Raw genomic sequence first — 12,831 nt, forward strand, 5'->3', positions numbered from 1 at the left:
TATGTGACTTAACATCTGAGGTCATCAGTCCCCTAGAACAGAACTACTTAAACCTAACTAACCTAAGGACATCACACACATCCATGCCCGAGGCAGGATTCGAACCTGCGACCGTAGAGATCGTGCGGTTCCAGACTGTAGCGCTTAGATGGGCTCGGCCACTCCGGCCGGCTACCCCATTAATTTTGTCTCCTAATTGTAATGAGGAGGCAATAGAAAATTATAGCACAATTTGAATAAGACAAGGGCTGGATTGACAGAACATATCCTAAGGCAGATATTCCCAACCTTTTCAGCTGGCGGACCCCTTCTTCAGTCGAAAATCCATGGCGGACCCCTAGTCAGTCAAGAGCACAGTAACTTTAAATTTCAGAGCGAAACCCATGGAAACTGAAAGATTCTTAATGCAAGTGCCATGTTCCCAATGACCGCCCCCCCCCCCCCCCTAAGTATCAATAGTCTTTGGTTTAGAGATGAATGAAAACAACTTGAAATTAACGATCCAATTTGAATTCCCATTGTATCCAGACACTTACTAGTGGATTTACTCCCTTTGTTCAACGCACTATAGCCTGATTAAAATTACTTGGTAATTGTAATTTCACACGATGGTGCTACCTTCCTCCAAGACCAATCAACGTCACGTCCAAACTGTTCGCTATTGACAAGCTGCCGCTTATGGTCTGTTCACTTGCACTGTTTGGCTACTGTTTTGTAAGGAGCATACATATTTCCTAACAGTCGTGTGTGTGTGTGTGTGTGTGTGTGTGTGTGTGTGTGTGTGTGTGTGTGGTTCCTCGTGAAATCCGAAGAAAAATGTTCAAATGTATGTAAAGTCTTCCTTTGGTCGTCCTCCCTCCTCATTAATTTCAACTGGAAACTTCCCTTGTTGTGAAGGCGATGGAGAAACTGCACTCTTCTTCAATGATCCTGACTTCAGCCACCGATTCCATGTTAGAAGTAATAAACTGGTCAAAAATCGACTTATGAAATAGGTAGTGCACTGTGAAAGCAAGTTTAACATTTAATGATGCCTGGGGCCACATACGTGCAGCAAGTGCTGTAATTAATCGACGAAGCTCGCTCCACGCTTGCGTAAAAGGTTTCAGCGCATCTAGCGCTGTGAGCCGGCCACAAACAACCCCCGTATTGTTGCGCACAGTCGATCAGAGAAGCCGCATTTTCCGGCACTAAACTGTGTATACGTTCTCACTTAGAAATCGCAAAGGCCTGTTGGGGACACGACCTGAAGTATAAGTACAAATGTTTTTCACACGAAAAAAAAGTGATGAATTTAATTTTCACATTTTTATTCAATAATTTTACTCATTATTTTACACGATTTGTTGAAAGGTGGCCGCGGACCACCTAGAAAGAGCCGGCGGACTCCTAAGGGGTTCGCGGACCACACGCTGGAAAGCCCTGTCCTAAGGCATCGGGGAAGCGCCACTTTTGTGATGGAGGCAAGTATGTGGGCAAAACAGTGTGGCGATACAGAGAATAGGTGCAAACGACTGCAGTAGTTATGAAGAGATGAAGAGGCCGCACGTAGGACTGACGGGCACCGAGAGTTGGATCCAACCAGACCAAGGTTCACAACAGCGGCTGGCTACAAGTAGTTAAATAAAAGTTGCCCATTAAGAAATTTCGCACTTTGACTTGCGCGGCTGCCCTACTTGTTGTAATGAGATGCACGCGACGGTGGTCCGGTGGCAGGCAGTGCGGCCACGTGTTGCCAGGGCCCCCGGTGGTTCGCCTTTAAGCGCGACGCCCGCCGCTAGCGGGGCGCCACCGCCGCCGCCGCCGCCGCCGCCACTGCCACGGACTTGGGCCGCTCTTGCGCTACGCCGGTCAATCAAGCGGGCGGTGGCGCCGGCCTGGGCGCGCCGCCGCCTACGCGCAACAGCGGGCCAAGTGCGCGCCGGGATCCGCTGCGCCCCCGCTCGCCCCCGCCCGCCCCTGCCGCCGCCTCGCAGGCGCGGCGTTCCCACTGTGCCGCAACAAGTCAGCGCGCGCGACACCCCGCCAGTTAGCCAACTTTATCTGCAATCGCGGGTCCCGCTACGTAGGCCACGCACTCGCACTAGCCCTCGATTTGTACCTCGCTAAAAATTTCCCTGCTTCGTCAGTGCCTCTCGAACTCGTACGTCTACATAGGTTTCCCATCCCTGTTCGGTGGTTCCGGTGGCAACATAGCGCAGTAAGCGAATCGATGCCCACGTTCTGGGCGCTGCATCCGCGGCACTTACCTTGCTGGGTTTCGTCGAAGCATTAACTTGTCATCTTCAGTCGAGAGTATCGATCGTTAGCGGATGACTCTAACAGACTTGCTTCTCGTAGCGAAACGCAAGTGGTTAAATGATGGGCAACACTATCGTTTCAACACGTGGTAACAAGGTCAGTAGCACCATACGATTTTTCGCAAAGTACGGTATTCTATCCGGGAAGTTATCGTCGGTGTATGACCGTACGTAATTCCAGAAAAAACCCGTGTGGGGTTGTTAGTACCCCCATCGGGCGCCTCCCTAGGTGGCGGATAGGGGAATGCCTCCTAGATATAGGTGGTACTGGGGAAATCAAATACCCAGGGCGGACCAAAAACTAACGAAATGTAGCGTCTGAACTCCTAGGGGAGCGGCTACAAACAGCGTCTGCTCTCCATGCTAGGAGCGGCTGAACACACACTCTGGAACTTACAATCCCAGTTTTAACCTCGTAATGGCCCAAAAAGCCATCTCCCCCCTGAATTTCAAACAACTATGCATGATGTCAATTTCTCTAGATAGAACTACTCCAGGAGGTAACCAATCCTCCGCCGCTAACAGCAGCGCAATCAGGCCTAAGGATTCTGGAGAGCCTGAAGCACCATGTCGTTCAAGAAATTCAAAATCCTCTAATCTGAAGAAAAACAACGTACATTTCTTTGGAACCCTAAATATTAACTCGCTCTTGAAGCCGGGAAAACTGAAGCAGCTCACCAAAGTCTTGAAGGTATATAAAATCCAAATATGTGCGCTGCAGGAAACCAGATTTACAGATGAAGATTTAATGGATTATGAAGGATACAGGATATTTAAAGGAAAGAAAGGCTGGAACTCATGTGGAAGAGGCCTTCCCCACCTTGGAACAGGCTTCATCGTGAAATCTAACTGGGTAAACTCAATAACCTACTTCCAGTCACCTAATCAACGCTTGTCTTTTCTCACATTCCGCGCCCTACATAAAACCTATACACTTATTAATTGCCACACACCCATCAACAATGACAATAAGAAAAACCCTCAGAAAGTAGATACATATTGGGAATCTCTAGACCACGAACTTTCTAAAATCCGCACATCAAATGCGAAAATACTGTTAGGGGACTTCAATGCACAAATAGGCCAAGAAAAAAAATACAGAAAAGCAGTAGGAAACTACCCGGCTCACAAAAGGACAAACAGATATGGAGAAAGATTAATAGAACCATGCAAGGGTCATAACTTAAAATTAATGTCTACAAATTTCAAAAAACCTCCTAAGAAACAGAAAACATGGAAATCACCAAACACAAGTATTGGAGAGTTCCAGATAGATCACATAGCCATCACACACTATAATTAAAAAGAAATAATGAATGTGAGAGTTCGGAAAGGGGCAAACATTGTAACTGACCACTACTTATGGACAATCAAATTAAATGTCATAGCACAAAGAAAGAAACAAATACAAAACAGGAAAACTCAAAAGATAGACGCAAACATCTTGAAAGAGAAAAGAGAAGAATTCTGTCAAAACATAGTTATATGTTCAGATAAATGGGAAGATATAAAAGAAGGAATGATAAGATCTGCTCAAGAAGTCGCAAAAATGAAAAAGAGAAAGAAACACGAATGGTGGGATGAGATATGTGAGGAAGCAATAGAACAAAGGATGAAGGCATGGAAGAAATGGCACTCAACCAAAAGTGATAAGGACTACCTGGAGTTCAAACAGCAAAGATCTTCTACAGCAAAACTCATTAGATCAGTAAAAAGACTATTTGAAAAGAACCAACTTATACAAATGGATAAAGATTTTAAGAGAAACAATAACAGATCCTTTTACAGCACATTCAGACAGAAACTACAAAAATATGTAGCACCAAATCTGTGTTTTAAAGATACCAGTGGAAAACTAGCAATGAATAATGAAGAAAATTGTGAAATATTAGCAAAATATCTTGAACAACTCCTCAACTGTCAGGAACCTATTGAAAAATTACCAGCCAACACCCCAAACACAGTAAACAATAATTCAGAACCCCCATGCCTCATAGAAATCAGAGAAATCATTAAAAACCTTAAGAACAATAAAGCACCAGGGGAAGACATGATAACTGCAGAAATGTAGAAAAGTGTGGATAATACAACTCAAGAAAAACTACTGGGAATAATCAATGAGATTTGGAGAACGGAACGTATACCGGAAGAATGGAAACCTGCATTAATCCACGCCATCTTCAAGAAAGGGGATAAAACCGATGCAAATAACTACAGAGGGATATCTTTACTTCCGGTAGCGTATAAAATTCTATCTAAGGCCCTACAAAACAGATTGGAAAAACAACTTGATCAAGAAATTGGTGAATACCAAGCAGGCTTTAGGAAGGGAAGATCTTGTGTGGAGCAAATTTTAAACTTGAAGTTAATTATTAAATATAGACGATTAAGAGGAAAAGACATCTTTATCACGTTTGTTGACTTCAAGAAGGCGTACGACTCCGTTGACAGAACAACCTTGGTTAACATCCTTAGGGAGTTTGGAGCAGACAAGAAAACAGTCGCAATCGTCAAAGAAACACTTACGGATACCTATGCAAAAGTAAAGTTCCGTGGTGAGGTATCCAGACCATTCAAAATCAGAACAGGATTAAGACAAGGAGATGGGTTGTCACCTACCCTATTCAACTGTGTGTTAGAGAAAGTTATTAGAGAGTGGAGGAAGAAAACGACTGAAGAAGGAATACAAAAAATCAGATTAGGAAGAATAAAGGATGGATTAGAAGTAGATTGCCTCGCTTTTGCTGATGACTTAGCGATTCTGGCATGAAGTTTGGAAGAAGCAGTCAAACAGATCAATATTCTGAATGAAACAGCAGAAAAAGCAGGACTGAAAATCTCCTTTGAAAAGACAGAGTACCTAACCAATGTAAAAGAGGCACCGAACAATATGATTACAAAGTATGGCCAGATAAAGAAGGTTTCTAATTTCAAATATTTAGGGGAAATCATCCAGCCCAATGCTTCAGATAAAGAAGGAAATAAAACAAGAACAAGAAAAATGGAAATGGCATTCCAGCTAACAAAGAATGTGTACAACAAGAAGTCAGTATCAATTAACGCAAAAATAAGGCACTACAACACTGTGATTAAGCCAGAGAGTCTGTATGCATCTGAATGTTTAGCAATGAACACTAACAAGGAAATGGAAGCTATAGCAAAAAAGGAGCGAAAAATCATTAGAAGAGTACTTGGGCCGAGGTTTGAGAATGGGACTTGGAAGCTTAGAAGTAATAGAGAAGTGTATGACAAAATTGAGAAAGTGGGAGATACTATGAGGAAGAGAAGAGTAAGCTTTTACGCCCATTTGAAAAGAATGAATTATGAAAGGCTGACAAAGAAAATATTCATGTTTTTTTGACAAGAACCCCAGAACCCAATTACCTGGTTCAAAGAAGTCAAAGCAGACTTAGAGGAGATGGGTATAGGAGAAGATGATATAACCAACAGAGACTTAATGAGAGACAAAATTCAACATTTTGAAGGATTTGAAGTGAAGAAGAGAAGAACTGGAGGAACAGTGTGGACAGAAGACCGAAGGGAGCAGCACAGAGAGAGGATGAAGACATATTGGCAGAAGAGAAAAGAGGAGGAGCGCAATAGGAGAAATGTACATTGAAAAATAGTTGTTTAACGCGGTCCCTAGACGGCCAAAATCGGAATAAAAAAAAAAAAATTCCACAAGGTGTAATGAATGATAAGTTTCTTTAAATGTTGATAAACATAAAATAATGATTGTAAGAACTGAAGGAGGCCAAGAATATCTAGTTTATTTTACAATGTCTGCTCCTTCACACATGTACAGATGTCTGAAGTAACAGATGTTGAGCAATAAACTATATAATAAGTGCCTAGACGAGCAGAACGATGATAGTATTACTGTTGAACACATTAAAAAACTAAAAACCCGCCTCGATTGCGAAAAAAGGCACCTCGTGTTAAGTGTTAACCCAGGTTTCGGCGTAGATAACTACACCGTCTTCAGAACAACAATAAAACCCACAAGTGCCTAAGAAGACCTTTGTCAATGTTTAAAAGTTATGGCGGGTCATGGCCCATCGAACATAGGCCAGTGTGAGGCGGAGCGTACACCATTAAGTTAAGTAGTTGTTTGACTTCGTATATATGTACTGTTTGTGTTTTCCTTTTCTTTATCGTTTATGAATGTATACCAATGGTGTTCTTTTAATCATTGGCAAAGGTTTTCTTAGGCACTTGTGGTTTTACTGTTGTTCTGAAGAAGATGTAGTTATCTACGCCGAAACCTGGGTTAGCACTTAAAACTAAGTGCGGGTTTTTAGTTTTTTAATATATTAACCAACAATTGCTCACGCGCTACGATGTAGAAGGTTGAACACATTGTTGCCTTATTCCCTCTGTTGCGGGAATCCAAGTAATGTTGCAAGCGTAAAGAGATGTAGACAGTGTGGGAAAAGGAGGTTTGGTTAAGCGACCGCTCATGATAAGTGGCAAATCAGGGTTCGAGCCCCATTTCAGCACAGATTTACCTGTATTACTGCCAGTCAGTGTCAAAGAACTTGAAATCAGTGACTAAATTTCCGAATATCTGACTACAAAATTAGTGGTGAACATGTTGAACACATTGCATTATGTAAGTATTTAGGGGTAATACTAGGAAGGGAATGAAATGCGAGTCATATACGAGACGCTAGTGTGACGTGTTGTAGAGTATCGTTCCACTGTTTGGCGTCCTTATCAAACAGGCGTCACACTTTACATTGTACAATTTCAAATACGCGCTATTAGGACGACAAGACGACAACAGGTCGATACAACGCATAATCTGTTGCCAAAATTTGCCACTTTAATAAGGATAAACCAATATGATGAAATTCGAAGACAGTAGAAACGATTCTCGTACGAACCAAAACGACTATTCAAAACAACGGAGGTGAGTGAACCATTAGTGGCTAGAGAATGAGATATAGTATGCAAAAAAAAAAAAAAAAAAAAAAAAAAAAAAAAAAAAAAAAAAAAGAGACTGGCAGTAATTAAAAACTGGCAGCCAGAAGCTCATCTCCTGAAACCCCAAAATAAGTACTGTAACATCGTCGTCAAAACAGAATTTTTCTAGAGCAGTGAGCGCTCCACTACAGGTATCCCGAGAAGCCAGGGGTCTTGCAAAAGAGAACTGTGAGAAAACTCAAGGCGCAGTTGAGACTGAAGACAGATGAATACTGCAAAGGAGCAAATAAATCTATCAGAACGTGGAAAGCATTACTAAAACTGTACAGAGCAGCAGGTTCACGTTTCTTGAACTGTATACAATAAACGAAAGCCACATTAAGCAAATAGATTATCAACTATCTTTGCAAGAGAATGAAACAGTAGAACCTGATTTAAGAAAGTTAGGAAAGATTTGGAAAAGTCTAACGTCATCTAGTCCCAAACGTTAAAAGTGTGAACTTCTGATCCGTTCCAAAATGAGGAAGAGATAAGAGAACTTGTCGGGAACGATGGAAGTAAGGTGGCAAACTAACGATGGAGTATTGGAAGAAGGAAGTTTATGTTAAGTTAATGTTCGACGAAGACATCATTGGAGGCGAAGCGCAAATCTCAGGCTGAGGAAGAAAATCACTGCACCCTTACAAAGGAACCATCTCGGCATTTGCCTTAAGCGATTTAGTGAATCTGGATAGTAGAACGGAATTCGAACCGTCGTCCTCCAGACTGCGAATCCAGTTAGCCAACCACGGCACCGTCTTGCTGGGTAAGACTACTGGAGACAGGACAAAATCCAAAAAAGGAAAGCAAAAATAAATATAACGATATTCCAACTAGTCACTCGCTTACATTCCACCTGTCACCACCTTCTATGAAAGAGCGCTGAAAACTAATGCGTCCTAAATTTTCCGCTAAACCCTTTTTAAATAAAATTAACTTTATTGACATTCTGTATCTTTATTCTTCACGTCTACGAATTTGCAGTCCTCTTCCCTTAGAAGGCTCCAAACTGACGCGTGTTACATGGCGTTGTGTAATATAACTACGTCCGTGCGTGATAAACGGGCTGCTTTAATAATCGAATTTTGAGTTCGAAGAGTTCGTCCAAACATGGAGCACCTCTCTTCCAGCATTACAACACATCATACTCGATATAGTCCCGACTATGCCACATCCGATTTTCACCTGTTTCCAAAACTTAAAGACTTTGATAGTGACGAAGCGTTGCAAGCAGAGGTGAAGTTTTGTGGCTCCGTCAAGAAAGTCAAACAGTCTACAGCGTCGGTATTAACAAACTGGTCTCTCGTAGGGAGAAACAAGCTCGTCGCCAGGGTGACTATGTTGAGGGTAAGACAGGTAGACTTGAAGAATAAAGATTTAGAGTGGTGACAACGTTTTTTTAGTTATCAAAACTTTAAGAATTTTCACATAAAAAATTCGGAGGCATTACCTTTCAGCGTGCTTTTGTATAAGCAGAAATGTCTGAATCCGCCAAACGTTTATATTCTTGCTGCAAATGTTGTATTTCATTATGTTACCAAAATTGCTAGTTATTTCCATTATTTAACTAAACAGTATTTCGGTAAAGCAGCGATCATCTTTTGCTGATTATCTGTACATTAATCTTACTGAATATCATAGTAATTCACGCTGTGAGCGTTGTACAGCTAAAAGTAGCCGTAATTTTGCTAGCCGCTACGTTGGGTTGGGTTGTTTGGGGGAAGAGACCAAACAGCGAGGTCATCGGTCTCATCGGATTAGGGAAGGACGGGGTAGGAAGTCGGCCGTGCTCTTTCAAAGGAACCATCCCGGCATTTGCCTGGAGCGATTTAGGGAAATCACGGAAAACCTAAATCAGGATGGCCGGACGCGGGATTGAACCGTCGTCCTCCCGAATGCGAGTCCATAGCCGTTACGTCTGAAGCATTTTATGGGTTTCAGGTGGAGTGAAAGTTAAAGAAAGGAAGAATACGTTCGTATTGCATCATTCAAGGTGACAAGAACGCAAATAACTGGCAAAACGCGAAACATGTGAAAGGCAAGAGAGTGGTCAGCAGCTATTGTAAACCTCGAATCTGCCTGAACACTGACACGAGCCTGCGAAAGCGCGATCTTCATTACTTCTGCCCTTTCTTCAGGCTTCAGTTGTCAAAGAGGCTGTCCGCACACACTCGAAGGTAATAATTTAACTAATAGAACAGGGGACACGACCACAGCAAGGCGAAAGTCCTGTGCTGACAGTAGTCAAATCACACAGATCACAGGGGATTAAGGAACGCGAGAACCAAGCCGACATTGCTTCCCGCCTTCAGACGCGGCAGCCCGTGCTACGACCTAGTTTCGCCGCCCTCCTGCAGAGAGCTTCGGTATCACAGAGCACAAACTATGCGCGCGGAGCACAGCTCGGCGCATTTGCTGTTGAGTTTACAACACAAATAACTCCTTGTGCAGTCGTCTCTTAAGCAACTGACGTCTCCAGCTGAAGATCAATGTCTAACTCTAGATATACTTTCGCACCAAAAGTATCCGTACACGTCTATGTAACACAGAACTGACAATCAGATGTGACGAAACGGACTCGTCAGACTAAGAAGACACGGGTTGCTCAGGACAGCCCTGTGACTACGAACGTGGAGTAGCCGCTGCCTGTCGACTGAGCAACAGATCCGCCAGAGACATTTCAACCATTCCAACTGACCATGATATGTGAAACGCGAAGGAACAACCACACCTAAATCGAGATAAGCCTGTTTTTATCCACATTGCCGGCCACAGTGGCCGAGCGGTTCTAGGCGCTTCAGTCCGGAACCGCACGACTGCTACGGTCGCAGGTTCGAATCCTGCCTCGGGCATGGTTGTGTGTGATGCCCTTAGGTTAGTTAGGTTTAAGTAGTTCTAAGTTCCAGGGGACTTATGACCTCAGCTGTTGAGTCCCATAGTGCTCAGAGCCATTTGAACCATTTTTATGCACATTACTAACGGACGGGGACCTGCGAGCATTGAAGAGGCCAGTTGTAGAAAATTGAAGTCGGCAGAATCACTCGTGAGTGCCAAAGTGCTACCAGGAGCGCATCAAACGAAGTCACTGTGCGTTGTGCAGTAAAAAGAATGGGCTACACTGATCGAGCAGCTCCTTGTAAGGCACACATTTCTGTAGTCTGCCTTAAGGGACGCTTGAGGTGGAGTAAAGGGCGGAGCTAGTAGACAGTGCGTGACTGGAAACGAGTTATTTCGATACGTCTTCACACTATACCCTGTGGCAATCCGATGAAAGGAATTCGGAACGGCGAATTTCTGGGCAACGTTACCCGTCGTAATACACTGAGCGCCGAACAAAATGGTATTCAAATACAGAGATACGTAAACAGGCAATTTGCGGCACTGCGGTCGGCAACGCCTATATAAGACAGCAAGTGTCTGGCACAGTTGTTAGATCGGTTACGGCTCCTACAATGGCGGGTTATGAAAATTTAAGTGAGTTTCAACGAGGTAGCGGTGAAGTGGCAATTGTCCCGTACGACCATTTTACGAACGTACCGTGAATGTGAGGAATCCGGTAAAACATCTCCCACATCGCTGCGTCCCGAAAGAGATCCTGCAAGAACGGGACCAACGTCCACTGAAGAGAATCATTCAACGTGATAGAAGTGCAACCCCTCCACTAATTGCTGCAGATTTCAATGCTGGGCCATCAACAAGTGTCAGCGTGCGAACCATACAACGAAACATCATCGATTGGCGCTTTCGCAGCCGAAGGCCCACTCGTTCATCATCGATAACTGCACGACACAAAGCTTTACTCATCGCCTGGGCCCGTCAAGCCCTGTTGATGACTGGAAGCATGTTGTCTGGTCGGAAGAGTCTCGTTTCAAATTGTATCGAGCTGATGGAAGTGTACTGGTATGGACACAACCTCATGAATCCATGGACCTTGCTCGTTAGCAGGGGACTGTTCAAGCTTCTGGAGGTTCTGTAATGGCGTGGGGTGTGTGCAGCTGGAGTGATATGGGACCCATAATACGTCTAGATACGACTCTTACAGGTGACACGTGCGTAAGCATCCTGTCTGATCATCTGCATCCATTCATTGTACATTCCGACGGACTTGGGCAATTACAGCTGGACAATACGATACCCCACACATCCATAATTGCTACAAAGTGGCTCCAGAAACACTCTTTAAACACTTCCTCTGGTCAACAAACTCGGCAGACGTGAACATTATTGAGCGTATAAGCGATGGCTTGCATCGTGCTGTTCAGATGACATATCCACCCCATCGTATGCTTACGAATTTACGGACAAAATGGTTCAAATGGCTCTGAGCACTATGGGACTTAACATCTGTGGTCATCAGTCCATTTACGGACAACTCTGCAGGATTCATGATGTCAGTTCCCTGCAGCACTACTTCAGACAATAGTCCACGCCACGTCGTGCTGCGGCTCTTCTGCGTGCTCGCCGGGGACCTACATGATATTAGGCAGGTGTGCCTGTTTCTTTTGCTCTTCAGTGTACATGAAGCCAACAATGAGGTGCGGAGGAGATGGTGTTACGGTTTGGTTGGGGGTGGGGTGGAGGGAGGGTTTCATGGTTAGAATATGGCGCCTCTATCGCGCTCAAGAAAACCCTACATTGTGAAGGATATGAACACATTTTACAGCGTTGTGTACAGTAGAGTGGCCACGGTACACAAACAGCTCGCAGACGATATTTTCTCGTATGAGCATGTGTCATCTCATAAAGCAGCATATGTGAGGCAGTGGTTTTCAGACAAGTGGCTTGCCCATATTCCCGACCTGAACACGAAGGAACGTCCTTGGGGTGAATTAGAACCTCGCTCGAGATCCCGGTGTCCAACATCACTGCAATGGGCAGTCATTGTTCCACATACGTTCCGATACATCACAGCGTTCACGCTGTCATACAGGCGGAGGATAGACGCGGGCAATACTAATGTCCACTAAGTGGTGTCCAGATGCTTTTAATCAGCTAGTGCATATAATAAGTAAGGTGCTGTACATTATACAGTGCAGAACGTATAGTACCAATGTTACCAGTTTCCTTTCCAGTTCCACTGTATGCCCCTATGCGGCCACAGATTCCTCTTACTGTTCTCTAATGACCCTTACGTGAGGTATGCTGTCGCGTCTGCAAAATTGTCTCATCCTCTTCCTCAAGTATCGGTATGCAAACTTTACACAACGAGGTTTCTCAAAAATGTCACATTCAATACAGACATTTAAGTTAACCCATCAGTTCCGTTGCAGTCTTGTCTAGTTAACACTATGCGTTATTAAGCAACCACGTCGTTTGTGTAATCGATCTAAGCCTGCCAACTTGATACATGTTGCAACACTGCACTGCGTGCGCCAGCGTCTTTTACGCCATTTCATTTACAGACTCACTGCTCTTCCTAGAGCCCTTACAACAAACCCAAGTGTTCACCACTGAACTTGTGATATTTTCCGTGAGCAGAACCAGTCTACCTTAGGAAATTCATCATGAAGCCACAAGACGCTGTTCTAATAAATAATAATTTCCAGACGACTGGTTTCAGCCAAAT

General features: G+C 43.8%; 1 protein-coding gene across 1 annotated transcript in view; it reads left to right on the forward strand.

The window, feature by feature from the left end:
• Window positions 1–1,689: 1,689 nt before the first annotated feature.
• LOC124712469 (formin-like protein 14) overlaps window positions 1,690–12,831 on the forward strand; it is a 55,682-nt gene continuing 44,540 nt past the window's right edge. Inside the window, exon 1 of the mRNA XM_047242765.1 lies at window positions 1,690–2,051. Coding sequence (XP_047098721.1) covers window positions 1,690–2,051 — 362 coding nt within the window. The remainder of the gene's footprint in view (window positions 2,052–12,831) is intronic.

The sequence above is a fragment of the Schistocerca piceifrons genome, chromosome 8, assembly GCF_021461385.2.
Source record: "Schistocerca piceifrons isolate TAMUIC-IGC-003096 chromosome 8, iqSchPice1.1, whole genome shotgun sequence".
Taxonomy (NCBI): Eukaryota; Metazoa; Arthropoda; class Insecta; order Orthoptera; family Acrididae; genus Schistocerca; species Schistocerca piceifrons.